The sequence below is a fragment of the Haemorhous mexicanus genome, chromosome 1, assembly GCF_027477595.1.
Source record: "Haemorhous mexicanus isolate bHaeMex1 chromosome 1, bHaeMex1.pri, whole genome shotgun sequence".
NCBI classification, from domain to species: Eukaryota; Metazoa; Chordata; class Aves; order Passeriformes; family Fringillidae; genus Haemorhous; species Haemorhous mexicanus.
Window position 1 is genome coordinate 8,758,668 of NC_082341.1, and position 22,930 is coordinate 8,781,597.

General features: G+C 38.3%; 1 protein-coding gene across 3 annotated transcripts in view; it reads right to left on the reverse strand.

The window, feature by feature from the left end:
• Positions 1-5,322: 5,322 nt before the first annotated feature.
• LMBR1 (limb development membrane protein 1) overlaps positions 5,323-22,930 on the reverse strand; it is a 68,440-nt gene continuing 50,832 nt past the window's right edge. For all 3 annotated transcript variants that reach the window (XM_059839670.1, XM_059839661.1, XM_059839679.1), the window contains 8 exons: positions 22,085-22,165; positions 21,229-21,305; positions 20,922-20,999; positions 20,364-20,437; positions 20,044-20,134; positions 18,535-18,601; positions 14,168-14,329; positions 5,323-12,184 (listed from right to left, as the gene is read on the reverse strand). In XM_059839670.1, coding sequence (XP_059695653.1) covers positions 12,102-12,184; positions 14,168-14,329; positions 18,535-18,601; positions 20,044-20,134; positions 20,364-20,437; positions 20,922-20,999; positions 21,229-21,305; positions 22,085-22,165 — 713 coding nt within the window. In that variant the 3' untranslated portion in view covers positions 5,323-12,101. The remainder of the gene's footprint in view (positions 12,185-14,167; positions 14,330-18,534; positions 18,602-20,043; positions 20,135-20,363; positions 20,438-20,921; positions 21,000-21,228; positions 21,306-22,084; positions 22,166-22,930) is intronic.

Genomic DNA, 22,930 nt, shown 5'->3' on the forward strand with positions numbered 1-22,930 from the left:
TTAGGTAAGCTTTACTTCTGCTACAGGTGTGTCACCAGACAATATTTATTTCTGAATAATGTTCCAAATGCATTACACTTTTAGTAAGAAACTAGACAGAATGCATGCACTAGAAAAGTTAAAGTTCAAAAAAATGTAATAAATCATTGTTTCATAGAAATAACTAAATCATAAAAATTTGAGTTTCCTCCTCTTGAGCAGAATTGTGTCTTAGAGAATTTAAGCTTCCTAGAGGGGATGTATTGTTATAAAAGAGTCTAAAGACTTAAGGGAAGCAGTGCCTCCTAAGGATAGAAAATCAAGAAAGCAACTATTTGATAAAATGCTTTGCTGTATTTGCTTCCTTGGTCTTTTTCCTTGGGGCAATTCAGCTTCCTCACACCAGAACTCCTGAATATCAGCAGTTCCCTCCCTGTTCACTCATTCCTTCTCATTCACACTGAACAGGCAGCACTGGAGCCACCCAGCTGTCTTGTCAGTCTGTTCATTCCATCCTCTTTAGAACCAATGCAAAATCCTTCCCTGTAGCAGAGAAAAAGAATATGAAAGTGACTGAAGAATGCTGATGTTCCACTCAAAAGTGCTCAAGCCCTTCAGTTTGGAATAAATTAACCTGTCAGTGGATTGTGACTCTCCTCAAGAAGCATGACTGGAACAGACAACACTTGGATTTTCCTGCTGTTTGAAAGTCTGGGGAAGTAAATGTAGGCATCTTTCCCAAGGAGGCTGCCAGTTTCCCATGGGCCCAAGACACCCTGCAAAGCCATGAAACGAGGTCTCAGCAACAGGAGGTTGGAGAAGGCTCCTAAACGTGCCGAAAGCTGCAGCTGAATGTCCTTGGTCACAATTTCTCTCACTGAGCTTCAGATGGCTCCAGGCTACCTGCCCTGGGCTGGCTTTAGGATCCCTGCCTTTGGCACCTGGCTGCCCACATCTCAAAAGCCACAGGAAGATCTTCATCCAACAGAGTCCACAAAGGGGCCTCAGCAGCAGGAACTCATTCTCACATGGAACACTTCAGGATTTCACAGGGAACAAAATGGGCACTGCTTTTCCACCTTCTATTAAGAATAAATTTACAAAGTCTTCTCATACTGATTAGGTTGGAATAAATTCAGTGCAAGTCATGATTAAAGGACCTGCACTTATTTTTCTTAGTGGCTTTCAAGTGGGAACTGTAGATGAGTTTTCCTGCTGTTCACTCTTACACTTTAAAGTGTTGGTTAATTAAAACATTAAAGAAAGTTTCCACAAGGAGCTATCCATTTCCAGGCACTAAAAAGCTCTTCTAAAATAGAATTTGCTTCTCAAAATTGAACTGTGCTTTTAAAATGTCACTCCTTAAACATTAGCATAATCAAATGGCATCACAATAGCAATAAAAAAAAATTTTTTTTTAATAATCCTGCCACCTTTGGAAGGATCACAAAGGTTAAATGTCAAGTTTCATATGCTTAAATAAATATCACAAAATAAAAAACAAGGTCTGAAACATTAGCACTAGGAAAGACACATATTGCTTGTTTCAGGGTGCTACAGTAGCCCTTATTACACCTGGCATTAAAGTTTTTAATAATCTAGATCAAAGGAGATAAGAAAGGTCACTGAAACCAAAGTAGGCCACTTTTTAGCACCCCTATCCACTGAGAGCTGGGTGTTGCTTCAGCATGTTAGGTAGTGAATTTCTTTGATCCTCCCTATAAATGTCACTCTGTATGTCATTTAATTGTGGTACAGCCTTTTATTGGTGCAATTAAATCTTTTCTAATGCATTACATTATCTCCAGCTCTGCCAAAAATCCTGCCATTGTTTAGGAAGCGAGGTAAGTCATTGGGAAATGATGCAGTTGACTTCAGTTTCTTCCTCCCCCCTCCACATGATTTCTCCCAACGATTTTAATTTAAATCTCACCAAACAGTATAATGGTCCTGGAATTTGTTTAGTCATTTGACTTCCTTTATCACACAGAGATGGTAAACATTCTGTTGCTAACCTGAAGTGGCTCCAAGCAGCAAAACTAGGAGGATATTAAACCAGTAAGAGCTTATCAACTGATTCATTGATATGCTGTAAATTCCAGCCTTTTCATTTTACTTTTGAGGGTTGCCATAAGTCAACACATTAGTAAGCAATTTGCTGACATTGGATCACTTAAAAAGGCTTCCCCATGGACAAAGTTCACCTCAGTGCTTTGTTTCATGGTTTCATTTTATCATAGTCCTGGGCTGCTGTACAGATGACTGATGCAGCTCTGCATACCGATGGGGGATTGCACACTCACTCTCTGCCACTCTGTCCAAGCTTTAGGAAGTCTCAGATATAAAAAGGACAGGGTATGGTGTTTTCAGAAATAAATTCAATTGCTCTGTTTCAGTTATTCTAGGATTTTAAAAAGTTATTCGGTATTATGCATTAAAATTTCATTTTTACATCCTAGAACATGACAATAACAAATTATTTAAAATGCTGATTTCCTTTCCATTCACATTGATAGTTCATGCTGATTTACCAGTTAGAAAAAATTCTGCGTTAGATTTTAGTTACACTTCTGTAGTTACACTTCTTTCTTTCTTCCCAACTTTAGACTTTATTTACTGATTGATGGATATGAATTGGGTCAGATCATACTACAGAAAATCCAAGAGTAGCTCAAAGATAGTATCTTAGCAGCAGAGGAACTTCATAGATCCCTGTCTCATGTAGGAAATTACTTTTCTTCTTTTGTTTTTTACAGTTCCAGCTCAAGATGCTCACTTGCTTAGACCAGATCAGGTCTGGTCAAGTCTGATACCACTATAAATGAAGAACAAGAATAACTCAGGGCCAGAAGTGTTTTAAAGTGATCAACCTTTATTTGATGGTGAACAGAACCCCCAAATTATGTAAGAGTTGGTTGTAATCTTACCTTGTTCTTCCTGAAGCCAGATTTTAATATGAAATCAGTAAGAGCAGTTAAAACTGCAATGCAGAGATTCAGTTCTGGAACCCAGCTAACAACAGCCAGGTCCAGCTTACCAGGGCTGTCATTGATTAAATAAATAGTCACATGAAAATATTAAAGATATAAGCAACGTTTCATGAGTCATTCAGAGAGCACACGGTGTCACCAGTAGGGATTGTTTGGAGACCACAAAGTGTAAATATTGGAGGAGGCCTGTGGTGGGACTGCTGTTTGTATTTTGTTTTACACATACCACTGAAGGTCAGTGTGAACGTCTGCGTGGGAGACTGGGATGTTTCTTTCTTGACCCTGAGCAGTCCTGAGGGGAAGCACCAGGTTCCCCACCTGCTCTTTGCTACACAGAATTCTCTCAGAGAGTACAGGAGAGGCTGCTGCTTTTCCCACCACTTTGGGATTTAAATACATCCACAATGCAAAGGCTCTCAGGGAACTTCTTTTATGTTACATTACTAAATCAGCATTTACTGACAAGGAAATGAATTCTATTTCTGCTGACAAATGGATACATCCTTTCAATATCCTGTTCTGTTATCTGTGTTCTGTTTGGGAACACAGTAAGTCATAACAGCTCTCAGTTAGCAGTGAATCAGACCATAGAATAAAAAGAATATGAGATCATGTTAGCAGAAAATTTAGGAAACCCAAAGTTTATATAAATTCTTAGTGAGTTTTCCACATAATTTCTGAGGGATTTTTGTGAGATTTGGGGTCTCAGTTTCTTTGGGTCTAGAAAAGTTCATTTTAAACACTCTGGTATATGCTATGGATGGTCACTTTCACATCTGGAGGGGAGCAGATGTGCTGGTAGAGAAAAGCTACCAAAAGAAAAGGAAGTGAAATAAAACAGTAAGAAAGTGTTCAGGTGCCATGAAGCCATCTGACCTTGAGCAACCCTTCTGTCACCTCACCTCCCACTGCCCAACCCACACTCCCTGAAAAAAATGGCTCCTTTTCCTAGCAGGTTTTCTGTCACAGGAAATAAATGGAGAGAAAGGCTCACATTGCCTGGTCCTGATACAGATGTCAAAATGTTCTTAAAACTGCTGCACACATTTATGGGCAGGCACACAGACAAGACCAGGACTTGTGTGAATCCCTTCAGAGCTTCAGACACAGGGGTACATTAGGAGGAAGTGGCCACAGTGGCCACAGGATTGCACTCAAGATGATTAAATTCAAGAAAAGCAATCCTTTTAGGTATTTATTTTGTTGAGCCCCTGGGGGAGCATCTTCAGATATGAAGATGAGGTTGCCCAGTCCTATATGCAATATACAGAAACATACTCAAGGCAGTAAAAAAGCATAAAAATCTATACTGAGGACAACACCTGAGATGCCTCTTCTCCCACTGTCTGTCAAAAAAACCAAACCAACCAAGCCCAAAAAAATACAAAGGAAGAAGAACTGAAGACATGATGTAGTGCCAGAGATCAAGTTTGGAGGTTTCTGTGTCCACTTGAGCTCTGCATTTCCAGAAATACATAAGCATCCCCACAGTCAGCAAAAAGGATGATAAGAGGCCTCTATAAAACTGTTGAGGGAATTGGGGGTCACTTCTCATATAGAAAATGAAGGGAAATGTAACCTTTCAGGTGCGGAAAGTAAAGGGAAATGTAACCTTTCAGGTGTGGAAAAAGCTGGTGCAAGCAGAAAGACTTGTTTTACTATGGATGTTTGAGAACAAAATTAAAGCTTAAAGGATGGCAAGGGCCCTTCACATTTGACATTTATGAAATCTTGGACAATTAAACACTGGAATATACTGGCTAGAGACAGCACAGCAATCCCATCACAGATAGCCCCTGCCAGGCTGGTTAAATACCAGGAATAATGCAGCCATGTTTGATCCTGCGCAGCTGGATGGATCAAACATCTCCAGGTCCCTTCCAGACACGTGATCCTTGAACTTTAAAAACAGCCTAAAGTCTCCTGTGAAATGGAATTTCAAGTCTGAAGCTGTTTAGGTTACAGTCAGTTTAGGAAGCATGGTGGTCAGGGGTTTAACATGTAAAAATTGCCCTTCAGTCAAACCATTAAGGAATTGCAAATTACTTACAAATTGCATAATGAGCATACTTTGCTATAAACAATCCCCACTGGCCTAAAGCAGAGAGTTCCAATTAACTGCACACCTGTCTTAAAACACAGGGCTGTGATGCCTCTGAAGGTGGAGGAATCTCCATCACATTGCCCACCTCAGCTAGTTTAGAAATGCAACCACTTAAAAATCACAAAAGCAGGTTAAATTGGGAGAAGAAAGAGAGAAGAACACAACTATTCACACCAGTTACAGACAGGATAACTCAGAATGACACAGATTATTTTTTCATTGCTTATAATAAAAAAAGGGACAAAACTCTGCTATAAATCACACTTTACCTTTATTGAAAACACAGTAAAAAAAAATTTTCCTACAAAACATTCAGTGTAACATTTCAAACAAAGGAAAAAAACATATTACCACTGCTTTCCACAAAACAAAACAAAAAAATCAACTTAGCTAAGGCAGCAGATTTTTTTTTTTTTTTTTTTTTTTTTTGGTAACACAACAAAATACCCACAACAGAGAACATTATAAACCATAATTCTGGATGACCTAAAATGAACCAGGAAGGATTTGATGGGGAGAAGGTGTCTACTCCAAAAACTACTGGGATTAAAGTAACACTCAAAGCACAATTTTTCAGCTGTGTTACACCTTGGTCAGATACAACCATGTGAAAGAAAATTCAGCTGCTCAAGACTGTGGAGTTTACAAAACCTAAAGCACAAATCAGACCAAGAGGGGACCACCAGCTCCATTCAGCACCTCCCAGCCTCACACAGTTCAGAGATTGTGCGTAACTTAGAATTGTTTTTGTAAACTGTGATATCAACCAGGAACACTGCAGTGAACCCCTGAATGTGCACAGTGAAGGTACCTGCTGCCATCATCACAGCCCAGCCAGCAGCACCAACAGCCACGGACAGGCCAGCTCAGAATTGTGTTTTTATGGTCATGCCACCTAAGCACACATGAAGCCAATTCCACGTGCCAGGGATCAGGGTGCCAGCAGCACCCTGAGAGCATCCTCAGTCTCCTCACTGGGAATTTTAAAGACAAAGTTTAGTGGAGACAAGAGCAACACATGATCTCTATCTAGGTAATGTGGGGTTGGGCCCAAACCCCACAGGAAAGGAATTATGCCCTTTTTTGTGTACATGTGTTTCATACACACACACCCCCCAAGATTTCAAATCCCATTACCTAAATGTATCTTTTTTTTCTATCCACTTCTCCTTAAAGCAACAGATATCACACCAAATAAGGCAAAAATACTTTGAAAGCTACCTTTAAGAAAGAAAAAGTGACTGAAATTTTTTGTTATATAAAGCCAAGGAGGAGAAAGTACTCAGAGAGATTTTGTGACTCTTAAGAATTTTGGTCCAGACTGAAAAAAACTCATGGTTAGGGGGAAACAGGAAATCATGCACCAGCCAATTTTCTTCTTAAACATTTAAACACACCCACTGAATCCACTGCACAGGTATCACCACCATGCCACTTCTCTGAATGATCAATTCACATGAGGAGAGAAGGCCCAAAATATGCTTATACACACGAAATACAGAAATCCAGAGGAAGGTGAAGAGCCTGACCTCAGCATCTCTCACAGCCTGACCCTGCTGAGAGCTGACACAAACTGTGTCCCCCTCCCACTGAGGGAGGTCTCTCTGTACATCCCACAGCAGATGAGGTGCAGAGCAGGTCCGCAACAGGAGGCACCCTGCAGTGACAGCCACCCCAGGGGCTCCCAGTGGCCAAACCAGCTCGTCCCACTCACTGACAAGTGGGGCTTACCCTCATACCACTGGAAGCTAAAAGCATAAATATATGCCATGACTAAACCCTCTCACTCATGATTCAAACTGACTTGAGCTCTTGGTAATTTGTTAGAGGACCCTCTAGTGACAAGATTGCTTAAATGGAATCTAGTAGTAAAAAACCAAGTCATAAATGTGAACATTTTTGTAGTGGAAGAGAAGTTCTAACTAGAGAATATCTCTCTATGTGGGAAAATAAATCCACTAAAATCAAAGCAGGTATCTATGGAAGCAGGGAATAGAGGAGGAATGCAAAATAAAGCCCTGATCAGGAAAAGAGTTTCATCCAGTGATGCCGACTATAAAACTCAATGTTATGGGGGTAGGGAGAAAAGCAACAGCAGTGCTTGGGGTTAGTCATCAACAAACATCTAGAAGCAGCATTCCAAAGTGCTCAAGTAGGTACATATCAACGTTCAGATACCTAAAAGCCTTTAAGAATTAGGATTTCCTAATTTCTATTTGATGTAAGGCTTTCATACAGATACAGTTTCTAAATAGCTTGGAAATCAGTATGTCAAGAATATCAGAATTTACAGGATATTTCTCACACTATCTCTTTGACTGTTTGGAGTCACCTTCTGTATTTGTTAAAACGTTTAACGCTACGTATATTAAAAAAAAATTCATGAGCAATAAATGAAGCTAAAAAGTTACTGACAAAATATGGTAGTTAGCACAAAACTAGCAAGCATCCTATGGTTTCTGTTGCCAAGACAGAGATACCTTCAGAAGTCCACAGGTTTCAATAAAAGTCCAAGATACTGTTTCACTGTGAATCACAAAAGAGATTTGAAGAAATGATGAAATTTTTTTCAGTGTCAGTGAATTACTGGCTTATTTAGAGAGCATACAATTGACATTTGTATACTAATGAGACACATTTTTTCTCTTTGAAAGAAGAGTCCTAGGTGCTTCAATTGTGAAATATTTCAAAAGCCTTTAATTAAAGTTGCTTTCTGGTATGTTTTTTCACAGTGCATAAATCAAATCTATGTGGATTCTTCTGCTATTTCATGTTTTGCATATCTCAAGGGGGCAAAGTAGAAAAGGGGACAGAAGTTGTATCACTGTGTGGCTGGTGGCTGTGGCCTTAGTTTGCTCTTGCTGAATGGGATAAATTCAAAAGTAGCATTTTTGTAAAGTTCAAGTCTGACAATATGACTGAAATAACCTGCCAGCTTACCAACAGCAAATTCAGTGTTCATGGGTTGGGGAGGGAAGTCAGTGTAGTCAATATTGTCTCAACTCAGCACTAAAATAACAACAAAATCCTAACGCTAGGAGGTAGGGAATCTTATTTCATTAAAGCAATTAAAGCTTCACAGTTCACATCAACACTTTTTAAAACAAAACTGAGCATATTTCTTTTTGAAGAGGTTATTTATGTGGCCTTAATGTCTTGTCTCTGCTTAGATTATCTCACCCTGGTTTTAAAAAAATGCTATTTTCAAGATCAGAGAATATGTTAAACAGGATTTAGCTGTTTTCCTATAATTGTTATTTTAAAATTTTAGATGCCAGCCCACTAAGGGAAAGGCTCAGTTGCTGAACATACACCACCACCCCACTTCTGGGAGAGGAAGAAGAGATGGGAAATAAGCTAGAGCATGCTTCTAGAACTCAAGGAAAGCCACATGCAGGAAGAGGCCAGCTGCTTTCTGTTTCTACCTCATTCCTTTGTAATTTAGACTGTAACTTCTTACAGAAAAGGGGAACCATGTCTTCACTACACAGCACGGGGCACATGGGAGCACCTCAAGGAGCATCAGCTGCTGCACAGCCCCAGAGGTGAGCGGCAGAGACATGGTGGGATGGACAGGGGCTGCAGCCCCTTGGCACCCACCACTCCTGGTGACACAGGGGAGATGTGACACTCCTGGTGACACAGGGGAGATGTGACACTCCTGGTGACACAGGGGAGGATGTGTCCCCAGGATCTGCTCCCATGTCCCTCCTGCCAAGCACCTGCTGCAGGAGCTCCTTCCCACCTGCGTGGGCAGCCCAGCCCTCCCTCCACAGGTGCTCCAGGTGGTACTTGGGAACCAGACAAGGAAAACCACTTGTCAAATCTTTTAATTTCTATGACACTAAAACAGCCAACAGGGTCAAAGGTATCAGAGGAACAGGGCCAAAGATAAAGAACACATTACAGACAGTAAACAAAACTCCCTATGAATGCAAAACTGTTACTTGTACAGTAACCAATACTACTATTTTTTAGCTTAAAGTGATAAGCATGTGTGCTTTATGCTCAGAAATACCACAAATATTACAGTTCTGCAATTGCATTTAATATTGTGCTACCAACACAGAAAAAAAGCCAAAAACCAGCTAACTTAAAACACTCACTTTACATCTATTTTTTGGTCTTGTGTGGTATCTAGTTGAAGATGGAAGCATTGATGTGCTTTTTGCCTCATAAGAAGTGAGGCAGATGTTAATGTTACTAAGATCAGCTGTATATACCTTGAAGGTATAGACCACCTGACTCTACATGAGTCAAAATACTAGGAATGTATTGTCAATATCCATTAATGAATTACCAGTTGCTCGTACTTAAGTGACCATATGATTCTGTGAGAAGTATACAGTGACCTGTATCTTGCATGCAGTGACAAAGCTTTGCATAAGCACGTCATTTTCAAGGCCAAAGGCATATTTCAATGTAGACAGTGTCACAATATCAGCAGTTGATTTTAAAACACAACACTGTCAGTAATTGCACAGGGTAGTTCTGAATTTCTCATCCACCTTGGAAACCACACAGCACCTCAACCATCCCACAGAGTCCAGTGTAAAGTCTTCCCTAACATAGCCTTAACCCACACATCTGCCTGCAGAATCCAGCAGAAGGGGAGGGGACAGTGGAGGCCCAAACATTTGTTTTGATATAAGAATTTTAAAGTCTTGCCTGATGCTTGGGTGCTTTTTGGCAGGAACTGCCCCTGCTCAGTTGAAGTAATTGCCCAATTCACTTGCAGAAGCCACACACACACATTATAATCCACCTTTTTCTGTGTTCTTGGGTCACTGATGCCACGACAAACATCTCTCCAAAGGCACAAAGAGCAAGACCTATGCTGGTTCATACTCCTAGGTTCATTCCTAATATTAATTTCTTCAGAGTGTATTAACTGTCTTAGCTTTTAGATAACAGATATTTCTGTTACAGTACTAACTGGCCTCACACACCACAGTTCACCACCCCAGTAAGACATGAGGGCAATTTTGGTCATACAATGACTTGCATGGAAAAGTGGACATATTTCACTGGGTTTTAACTATGATGCCAATACATAAGGCTACAAGCTTTGAGAATACCTGACTGATGCCCCTAATAATAGATCTCCCAATATTTTAAATATAAACTCATTTTAGAACAACTTTTAATTATAGTTCTTGGTTATTGGTTGCAGAACTTTGACTCAGATAAAGATTTCTCACTAAAGTGTCAGCACTAAACAAGAGAAAAGATGCTTGTACATCTTGGTGAAATCAAGTAATTTTACTTTTTCTTCCAAGACTTGATACAACACATCAATAGTCAGCTCAATAAACCTTGAATTTATACTTATCACACACACACATAAAAAAAAAAAGTAATTCTCTAGCATCATATTTACTACAGAAATATTTACATTATGCCCCAGTTCAAGTCAGAAAAGGCAGCTGAAAAAAGATAAATCCTCATGTGCACTAGAGCATGATTTTTGAAGCACTTTAGGGGAAAAAAAAAAAAACAAGCAGACATTCATACACACAGCAATAAGGTCTACAGCCCAAAGCAGTCATCTCAAGAGAACATCCAAAGAGTTTCTGACACTAGGTTTACCTTATTTTGGAACCACACTGGAAACCAAGTTGTCACCAGTTAATATAAGACCTCAAACTACAGACAGGCAGACTCGTTTCACAGAAATAGAAAATGAACAGGAAAATTTTCTGGCTCCCTACATGAAGGGGGACTCACTGAAGGTGTCCCCATTCCAGTCTGTTTGGAGATTACTTGTGGCTGAGCAGGACAAAAGTGCAACCAGATTTTGAATACTTACTTGGTATTTTTCTTTACTATAAACTGCTTAAAGGATTCCTAAGGCTGCAAGGAAATGCTACAAGAAAGGACATTATCACCCACTGATGCCATCTTGAATCTAAGGCCTCTGAGCAGTTAAACAGTTCAGAAATTCAAACTACCAAGACTGCACACACGTTTTACTTACCAAACCACCTATTGTCATCTCTATAACCTTAAAACTTAATTTATGATATCTACACATATAGGCCTATTTACATATTCATGTGTACATTAAAAAACAGGCTAGTGACAGGTAACTGGGTTATGCCACTGAACAGAAATCCTGGTAACTGAAGTATAAACTCAGAGAAATTTACTTCAAATTAAAGATTGTAGAAAACTGCAACTGCAGCCTCCTAGGCCTGTGCTCCTTGCATTGATTCCAGATACTGCTTTCACACAGTAGTTCATCAAAAATTTCACAGGGGATCTTGGGAAGGGGAAGGGACCTCCAGGGCACAACAGCTCACAGAAATGAGAGCTGTGACAGAGGGTCTACACAGCTTTTTACAAAGCATACCAGGCTCAGATTTAACACTGAAGTTAATCTTCATCTTGGACTTCTGTAAGACATCATTTGACCACCAGTAAAGCCAGCTGGCATTTGGAGTTAAGAACAGAGAGCTGAAAACACTGGCCCTTCTGAGAAGGCACCATGACACAGCCTACTGCATCCAGCACTGTGATCTCTCCTGTCCTTTTTAACTCACTCTCAGTAGAGCTGTTTGTCTCCTGTCACAGGTACCTACTCCAGCTACTTTACATTTCCAGTAAGGGTCATATTGGCCTTCAAGTGTATGTTACCTTCTTTTTCTTTTTTTTTTTAAATCAAGTCCCAAAGTTATTCTTTATAGCTGTGTTTTAATAACACAGGAGGTACTGTGCATTCAAATGGTAGCAAGTCTAAAAATAAAGATGTGAGACTGTCAACAAATAAAAAGGAATGCATTTTTCTCTTCAGCTTCCAGTCTTCAAGGCACCTCCTGCATTAACTTCCTGGAAATAAACAAGCAGACCAAAAGTTCACTGGAAAGAGAAGAATCTGACACACCTAACTTCCTCAGAAGCACACAGCATCAAAATGAGACAAGGCTCGACCCAAAGTAACAACTAAAAGCAATATAAAAATGCTGATGAGATGACAGGAATGCCATGAGGTTGATGTTTTCAGCTCTGCTGACTGCAGGTGACTGTTATCACAGTGTTTTCTGATGGCCATTTGCAGAAGGCTTTGTCTCCGAGTCTCTGGGATTGTTTGATAGATGAAGTTTATCTAATCCTGCAAAATATTACAGAATAAGGAAAAACTTAGACTCCCCCTTGTTTCATGCACACAGGCATTCAAAAGAACACAGATAACCCAAACCCTGCTTTGTGATTGCAGACTTCACATTTGCTGAAGACCAGAACTGAAGTTCTACCTCCCGTAAGAACTGCTTCTGGGAAATTCCCTCAGTGTTGTTCAAGAGAGAAAACCCATTACAGTGAGAACCCTAACTTTCCATTGCTTAAATCACAGATTCAGATGTTCAGAACCAAGAAAGCCTTGCAATAATTTACTCTGTCACCTAAAAATACCTAAATAATTACCTAAAATGATTCATTTTATTAATTTGATAATTATTAATTAATTATTTTAAAATATAACATCTTATTGTAAATCACCCACTGCTGATCTTAAAGTCACTGGTGATGACCAGATCATGTCTCTAAACTATTTATATGTCTAATTACATTTTTAATACTACACTATTACTGATTTAGCTCTGTTTCCAATCATTTGTTCTTATTGCACAATTCTCTATTGTGAGTGCTAATTGCCCCAGGCAAGCAGTTAAATTACTCTTTTTTTTTTGGGGGGGGGGGGGGGGGGGGGGGAAGGGGGGGGCAGTGAGGAAAGATGGCAAATTTAGCCATATTTTATTCAAAAGAGGCATGATGTCAGTCCTTCCTTGCTTGCTACAGTTTCTCTCTGAAGTCTCTTATCAAGTCTCTGAGAAGTTAAGGATAAAACCTGGGAAGAGTTTCTTATTCATTTTGTGTAGACTACCCTGAAGCGCTGAGATGTACAAAGTTTAATTTCTTGCATTGCTGGAATTGGAATTCCAAAATTGACAGCACTACTAAGAAACCAAAATCTCCTTAATACTGCCTTATTTGCAGTCCTAATATGTCAATGTTTTGGTCATAGGCCAGTTTTGGTTCTCATTCTTTGAATTCCATGGGACAGTTTTTAACAGACAGTTTGTTATGTACATCACTGAAAAGAAACCCAGCCTGTGCCAGGAACCTGCCCATTTCAGGGTTTGTGACTCCCTACTTGTGTTAAATCAGTGACCATTACCCTACTATGCCTGCCTTTTCATGTTTCTTAATCTGCCTTCAACATCTGTAATTTTTTATTAAACATTTTGCTTCTAATTATTTTCCAACAATTTTAAACTAATCTTCCACCAGCACTCTGGGAAGTGCTTGGATTTTGTTTCAGCATCACAACTCAAAGCAGTGAAAACTAACTTCTAGATGATGCAAACTGAATCCTCAGCTACAAAGAAACACTAAAGTTTCACCATTAATCCTCTCAATTTAAGCAAATACTACTCTAGGGATCTAAAGAGAGAGGAGCTTTGTTAATTAGTGAAGATGAGGCAACAACAATAGAATAAAAAAAGTAATAAAAAAAAAAACATTTTATCCTCTTAGTATCAAATGTGTTTCAATCTTTTCATCTATGGTCAAGAAATATCAATGCAAAATTTGATCAAATTTTTGATTATATCAGGTACAGGTTTTACTCAGACAGTTACCAAGGTTCTGTACATTGTGTACAATGATTTTCTGAATAGATGTTCAAAAAAAAGTATGACAACAAAGTTGAGATCTCTGCTAACTATTTATAGGGAACTAATAAGTTGCTTTAGACAAAAAAGAAAGACAACCCAAACACAAGCTGAGGTTTTAATGTGGAATAATTGCTCATAGCAATGAGAATGCTTCTGTGCTCTCCAAAGACTGAAAATCCAACTGAAGACCAATAAGTACCACAGGCATATCCCTGAAATCAACTTTGTACCTTAGCTCTGGACTCTTCAAAAAACAACACATTATTTATCCTCACACCTTAACTTAGAGAAATTTCCACCAAAAAAAAAAAAGTATTCTGTGAGCTGGGGCAGAACTTTACCAGTAGCACATCAAGGAGGTGTCAGTGGTGGAGAAAGGGAGTGGTGGAGCACAGAGGGAATTTTCAGGGCTGTGTTACCTAATGCCTTCAGGAGCTCTTCTCGCACAGCAGACGTGAACTTTCTGACCAGACACAACGTTGTCATGATAGCAAAGAGCAAGTTGTAAGATAACACAATGTAGAAGTTCCCCAGCCAGTTGAACCTTCCAAAGTCTCCAAGGAGATCAAATCTGGTGATTCCTGTTGAATTTCATACAAGATTTAGATCAAAATATTCATAACACTTTTTAGGAAACGCAAAAATTTCCTTCTTTTATATTTACATTTGGATGCAAAATTCTTACAGACAGCACACCAGAGGACAGATGGTTAAACACACCAGACAATGTTTGTTGGTCACTATAAAACTGTATGACACCTTTATCAAAATGTTTTTTAAATTTCATAGTAAAACAATTGAATAATGGGAATTGAAATGAATTGTCTATTCTAGATAAGAACTCTTTTTATAATATTAGTAAATGTAACTAGAAAAAAATCAGCTTTAGTGTGAAAACTGCTTGAAAACTCAGTTTCTATAAAACCCTTAATGATTCCAGAAAAGAATGAAATGCACCTTGAGCTTTGATTTTAAAAAACACAGGTAGCAAACAGCCTTTCTATAAGAGCCACAACATTTTATGGTAAACAGGAAGCCTTTAAAGTGTTTAAAGTGTTCTTCCAGAGCACTGCTTTTGAAACCAAAGTTTAAAGACATCTTTCCAATTGCAGTTTTTCTCCTGGATACACCCACCACTACAGCCATGGAGCATTTGCACAGAAGGCAAAGAGGCTGAAAGATGGTGCTGACAAGTCTTCTTCACAGGGCACCTCCAACTCTGACACTTGGGCTTTGTGCTGATCAAAGGCCTGTCAATCACTAATTAAGTGAACAACATTTTTCTGAAACATGGAAACATCTACAAGGCCCTACAAGGTGTTGGGCCCATGGCAGAAGAGGAAGAACCACAGGTTGTTCCTTTGTCAGGTGTCATGAATACTGCACTGAACACATGGCAGAACATTGAGATGACAGCCACACGATCACTGTCTAGGATTCAAAGGCTGTTGTATTCCCAAAAAACCTTTGGCACAGATGATGTCAGAGGGAAGTGTGCCCTCACAACAAAAAGCAGGAAGCTGACCCTGCCCCAGAACTAAAATGGCAGCAGCAAATGAGGCAATCACAAAGTAGCTCTGGCTCTGAAACTCCTGAAAGCTCCTGATTTTCTATCATCTTATTTTGAAAGTGTTTTGGGGCTTTTAAAAACTGACTTCAAAAGTGATAATAAATGAAGAGACAGAATTAAGGGTCAGCTACACTTCTTCCAAGGGTAAACCTGACACTTAAAAATCTCACTGTATCTGTATACCCAAGGCTTGCAAGCCAGTTATCACAATGTTGAAAGATATACACACTTTTTATACTCAGCATCAGTCATTTAAATTAAAACATGGGAATTGAATTGGTACCTAAGGAAAAAATACCGAAATAAAAAGAAGTTTCAAAGGATGAAACAAAACAATCACTGATCAAGACAGCAAAAGAGGCAGGGAGAAATACTAAAAAAAAGCACAGTTCTTAGCACAGAAAGAATAAAACAACTGAATTAACTGGTAAAGAAATGAAGGACAATAAACACAGAGCTGCTTTCCCACTTGAAGGCAAACAGTGTCCTTAGCATTTCCAAAGCAGCAGTGTTTTGGCCAGATTGTGAAGCCACATGAAAATTAAGAAAGTCAGGTTTGAACGTAGAGGCTCCCAAAACTTTAAAGGAAAAGGAACAAAACAGGCAGAGCACTGGAATTCTCTGGAAAAGGAAAAACATTCCTTGACAAAGAGAGGTCCAGAAGAACAGTGAGCCATGGAGCAGTGTTACCAGGACAAACAGAAATGAACCCTGACACTTCTGTTAAAGTAGGTGGGAAAATTATTGTCCATAAATTACATTCAATTTCTTCTTACAAACAGAAGTCACTGCTCATCAGACAAGTGACACAGTAACAGTCTGTAAACTCATGGGAGAAAAAGGTTAAAAAGGTTTTGATGTCTTTCTTATACAAGCAGTATCTACTCAGCCCACAGAGAAAAAAAACAAGACTTTTAATAACTCTTCAGTAATTGAACAAAAATTTGCATATCTAGTGGCACAAATATATAAACACAAAAGCTGGTGAAATTTTACCAAATAAACTATTAAATAAAAAACAAATGGGAGGTTTTAGACAGCACACACAAATAAATTTAAAATCCCCATTTACTTGTACATAATACTCAAGTGTAGAACTCTAGGAAAACTTCCATATACAAGAAAGTTCAATTTTCCCTGGAATTGTTTTTTGTATTCTTGACTTTAAGTGCCATGTTCCTAATTTGTTTCTCTGTGACTAGCAATATGGTGTTGGTGGGAAGCATTTCTGAAGGGCTACTAAAAGGCTGAAAAGTTCTGGGGAAATATGAGTTAACTTATTTTAGTTTAAAACTTTCCTGGAGTTCTAGAAGAATGACAGATTAGGCATATCCACCACCTACATATCTAATTAGAATGCTATGAAACATGTAAGAAGAAACTATTTCCATTTTTAAAAGTTGAAAAAGGTCAGTGCATGTATTAGATAACTTCTGCTTTTTCACCTTTCCCATAAGGATAAAGTCTAGTCTTTTCTGTATAGCCTAGAATCTCGCTTTTTTAATAAAGTGAAAAGACTATGAATCTGCTTAACATATTTATTTCTTTTCATCTATTCAGTGCCACAGGGAGGTGGCATGTAGTGCAACACACATTGATATTTCTGCAAAAGCACCACATGACTCACTGTACTCTAATACACTCTATTAATCCTGTTTGGACAGCTGTGACTGTGCATTTGTTAGCTGTGTGTTAATTGTTCCATCTTTTTTCTTCTTTTATTTATCTCTATGGCAAACTATTCAGGAATTTCACTTGTTAGTCTGGTTTTTAAGTGAGTTTTACCATTAATCTGTTTCCTATGAGACAACAATAGACCCAGCGTGTACACTTACTCCCACAGAATCTGGTTATTATCAGCTGGTAATCTCATGGATCATTAACAATTAATTTTATTTTCTATTAAACAAGTCTTGAATGCAGTAACTTAGTGGACACAAACTTATGTTACAATTCTATTCTAAAACAGTGATTTTTCTATGTAACATCTGGCTCCACATGCTAGAACCATTTCACTTCTTAGACCTTTACTGTACTGGTTATATTTTAAAACTGCACTGCTTTAAGTACTTCAATTACCCTTTTGCATTTTTGTGGAGTTTTACTACAGATTTTTTTAAGAAAGTTCTAGAATGCTTATTTTAAGATTCAACTCTCCAAAAGGCATTGCAGAGGGTTTTTCATTTGCTATAAAAATGATTAATAACTTATTAAAATGTCCCCTCTGTAGATACACATAGCATGAGAACATACAGTAAAATACTGGAAAACCATGAACTACTCTTGATTCAAGAGTGTTCTCCCTGAAAGGAAGACCAGCTAGAGAACTACTGAGCACACACTGCTGGTCTGTGGGCCTGAGCTCAAACTTCCAAGCTTGTACTTAAGGCTTGTACAGCCTGAGGTGAAGATTTTTGTTTTGTTCTATTTAATGTTCCCAATGAAATTCACATTAGTTACAAGGATTCTGCACTACTTAAAACATGTAATAGCCTTGCAATTTAACTTCAAGAATTCAAGCTGAAGATTACCTAATTAAAGTGAAGATACAACACTTTTCTAACTGCTTAAAACAGATTAACTACTTCAGATGCTACTCCCAATCCTTAGCAATAAAATCAGGAGTTCTTCAGTTCTGCTACGGTAGACTCCAGATTGTAAAATTTGAAAAATTAAGTTAACAAAAAATACAAGCATATTATTGTAGGGAAAATAAAAGTAGCCTGATATCACTGCTGATTAAAAAACTTAATAAATGAAGAATCATTACCTCGTTTTAAAAAGCCATTTGCACTCAGTGTTACCTCAAATTTCAGACACCAAATCCCAAATGTAGTTCTTGACAGGAACTAAGCACTAATTTTACAGTGAACATGAAACTATTTCAGACTGCTCTGGACAATCAGTTTTCCCATCTTTTCATCTCACAATCTCCTGTTTTAAGAAGTCTCAAATCTGACCTTCTTAAAATAATATATTCTCTAAAAAAGTTTGGCATCTTTTTCTTTTTATTAAGTATGTTCTGCAGTTCATGTATATAGATGTATGTTCAACAGTTCATGTAGAAATGAAGGCCACAGATACATGCTCCTTCATCTGAAAGTGATGGCAAATTACATACTGTGGAAAATACAGCTACAGGCTCTTCTTTTTCCTTGTATTTTTTTTAATTCAATTAAACATCCTTTATTATGATGTTACTTCCATTTCACTTACCCAGTGTCCTTGACATCACTGGCAAGGCAGAGCTCAGCACCAAGATTGAGACACAGTTTCCAATTATCTGTTTGAAAATGACAAACAGCATTTAAATGATAAATGAGATTGCTGAAGGGAACACAAAGAAAAACAGCGGTCAGGATGAAAAAGAATAATTCTTAAAAGGCACATTCTTCAAATTGAACCTAAAGCAATTTACAGTAACATATTGTTAGTCTTGCTGACTTCTGTCACTCCTCTCCACATGGTGTTACACAAGACAAAAATGATCCAAGAAAAAAAATCAAATATGTATTCATGTGCTTTTAATGAAAGTGTTAGGTATGCTCAGATCCAAAATTATTCAAAACAACTATGTTGCAAAGCATCAACTGTTTACTTACTTCCTGTGAATGTTTTATAAAAGAACAATTCCATGGGCTTAGAATGGATGACTGATACATCAGCTTAAGCCTTGGATGTAACTGCTTGCAGGATTAGCACTATTTAAAAAAATTACAACAAAGAGCTTCCTTTCAATTCAATGCCTGTTGTCTACTTTAAATAATACCAAAAAATTCACAGCTGTTAGATTTCTTCTTGTTCTTGTAAAGCCTTTAAAAAGAGTAATTGAAACTTTCTTTCACAAGGGATCATTTTCTTCAGGTCTAGTTCTATCAGAAGCCAAAAAGAAAAAAAAAGTAAGCTTGAAAGTAGGTAGACATTTGTACATTCACTACTTATTTTCACATTATTCCTGGTGTACTGTAAACAATCAATAGGAAATATTAAGAACATTCCAACTCTCTGCCACTTATTCCTCTAACCATTCTGAGTGCATACCCACTTTGTCATTTCCAACAATTTGTAGTAAAAGTATCTTAATCCATTACATAAATTAAAAAAACTAAACATATTGAAAAAATAATTAAATTCAACATCTGTTCCTTGGTTACTGATCACTTCCCCATGTCAGCTGGGGGAATATTTTGCCAAAAACCTAGGCATGTTCCTCCCAATTAGGTAACAACATTGGTTATTCTAAAGCCAGTGCTAAATTGTAGAAAGTCAAATTAGCTTCAGATGGCAAAATGTTGCTGAATAGCTGTCCTCAGTCTTAGTTTCATGAATCAAATTTGAATTACTTTGTCTGTATTACTTCTAGCAACCACGTTGTTCAGATCTCAAACAAGCTCCCTGAAGTACAGTTACCACAATCGAAGTTACTCATTAGCAATAAGTTCCCTTTGAAGGAAGTTCTTTCACTTGCTTTTCTATAGCCAGTTAACAAGCTCTGCCATTCCTGGCTTTTTACAAGTGAATGGATGCCATCCAAACTAAACAGAGCACATCCTTTTTCCCACTCATTCAGCATTTTGACAATCTTCCAGTTTGTGTTTACCCAGCTTACAAACAAATACTGACCACTGCAAATGAGCCATTCAGGGCAATAACTAAGAGAGTCAGTTTGTCTTGGGTGGCAAGAAAGACAGGAGGGGGCCATGCCCATCCCAGATTGTACCTTACCTTTGTCATAGTTGTGTCATCCTTCCTGGGAGTGAAATTCTCAAAAAAACGAAGACTGTAGAAGCCGACGACAGAAGATACCATAAGATAGCTGTGAGAATCAAGGAAAAAAGGAACCTCCAAGGAATGCAAGTTTCACTCAAGTTCTCAGCAGTCTCCTAAAAGTCTTAAGAACTAAAGAAAAAAGAAACAAAAACAAGTGTTTGAGAAGGACTGACCTATCTTTCTTCCTTCCAGGCTAGTGTCTTAGTGTATTATCAGTGTCCCAGAAAACTAGAGAGAATACTTGTTAACAGACAGAATTCTTTCAGAAAGGATACAAAATCAAAATGATTTCAAGTGCTGCTCCCACGAAGCCAAAGGTGGATAAGGAGGCATTTCCTATTCCAGGTCCCTACAAGGAAAAAGATACTTTGCATAATTAAATAAGATACATGCAACAGTTCATAAAGTTAACTTCTACCAAGAACAAAACATGGAACATCCTATATGCAATACAGCCTTTTCTCAAATCAATGTTTCAGGGGGGTTCTGATATCCCACCTTCCAAGGCCCCCCACCCCATGCAATGTGGCACCAGCGGCTTTCAAACTGCAGTGAAATGCATTGCAAAGACAGAACTGCAAGCTCCAGATTACTGATCTGCTGTAGTGCATCACTGTATCTACATAAAGCCTCTGCACTGTTTTAGTAAGAACTCACTACAACATGACATGTAATAATTGTTTCTGTGGGCTCAGGAATGAAACCTAGAAGCAAAGTCAAGGTCAAAGCTCATTGGTTTCCACAATATTAAAGCTAAAGCTCTCACTTGCACTTCTGCAAGGCCTCCAAAGCTATACTAAAATTATAAAAATTGTAAAAGAAGATTACTTTACCCCTGATCCCTTGGGCATTGCAGTCTCATCAACCAACAGGTAAAGAATGTTGAGAGCGACTAAAAGAACTGAAAAGGACTATAAAAAAGAGGAAACAGTCTTGTTATTGAAAAGTATTCCACATTTTTGAAGTCTTCACATTTATCCTCACCAGACTACATATAGTTAAGTTTTTGTTAAATGGTCAGGAAAAGAATATCAAGATTGTTGCTTAAACAATCTTCACTCAAAAAAATTAAAACTATTTCCTCAAATAACCAAAGAACTCTTATACTTTTTTGCTGGGGAAAAAAAAGAAAATTCTTACTGTCTCAGTCAGGAGCAATATCATGACAGCTGGATAAACTAAATTCCTTTCCCAAGCAGAAGCTTTTTTCCTCCGTTCTGTTCAGAAGAGAAAAAAACATAAGCCTAATACCACAGATCACCTTGGAATAAAACAAGAATCATTCAGCTACCCATAAACTCACTATAAATATAAGTAACAACAGCATCCTGATCTGGAACAAAAATCAACCACTTCATAAGAACATCCACCCTGTACAGCTCTAAAAACCAATGGCAAAAACATGAAACCTCTCTAGAGAAAGGCTGGGGAGACAGAGACAAGCAGATTTTTCCAAGAGGCATATTTCCCCTTAACCTTTTTCTTCCCCTAGTACACAGCAGTTCCACAAAGTTTAAAATCTGCTGAATTTACAATACACTGTTTACATGTATATTTTAGCATGACCTAAAGGGAGAGAACAGAATTTCAGATATTTTAATAGTATTTTCCTCTTGTAAGGCAGGAAAGACAGAACTTCACTGGACATCACTAGCATGTGAAAGAAAAGAAAACACTGTTTGAATTTTACAGAAATAATTCAAATACAAAAAGAAAAGTCAAGTCATTGATTAGCCCAAATATTCATAAGCATATTATGCAAAAAAGAGTTACAATTTCTCTAAAATATTGTTAAAAATAAGATCCAAATCAGACTCCTTACTTCATTTTTTTTCTTGTTGGAGGGGTGCAATGATTTCATCTGACATATTTGCAAACGTACAAATTTAGTTAAGAACAAAGTGGAATCAATCAACCAACTGCTCCAAACTAAACACAGCACCTTAATGTCATTTAGTAAACCACAATCTACATGAAACACCAGAAAGTTCATTACCTAGATTTGTTTTCTTGCTTCTCACTTTTTCAAGCTCACGTTCCAACTCTACCGTCTGGTATTCCACTGTGGAAGATACACCTTTTAAAACAAAAGACATGATTTTCTTTTGGATGTGACTGCAAGGCACACAGTGAAAATTTCGATTTAGGAAGCATCACATTAAGCACTTGTGACTTTAAACTGCAGGTGTTTCTTTGAGACTCTTCAAATACTTTTCAAAAACAGCAGAGTCTACTCAGAAGAGTTCAGCACAGAGGTTTCAGCATCATCTCCTGCAATCCCAGCCTGTTTGCTGATGGTGAACTTCCACACAAGTCCAATGACCAGCCATAGTGTGACAGACAGGATGCCTCAAATGCCTCATTCTTAAATCCCTATATGATTCTGGTACCAAGATGTAAAGAATCCCCAGATGCCCTGCAGGAGCATTATTATCTAGCAAAAGTGGACCTTTGCCTTTAAAGTGGCCAGAGCTCCAGATTCAGCTTCTGCTCCTCCCTCCCTTCCTTCCTTTCCTCAGCAAGCTCAGTTTCCACACTGCTAAGCTGCTTGCTGTTGGATCTTCCGCTCATACCAGTTTGCCTGCTCTGTCCCTCCATGCCACAGTCAGATATTCCCACAACCACCTGTGAGACCAACCTCTTCCATTTTCCAATTCACAACATACACAATGTGTCAGTCCAGTTCAGAATGTGTCACTGTTGTGCAAATCCTCATACTTACTCCTGTACATCAGCTTAGCCCAGACAACCATAATATTAATTCCTTTCCTCCTACTAGTTTTCTGCCTAAAAGCTGCTCATCAACTTTTCTTCCTACCCTTATGCAGCCTTGAGGAAACCC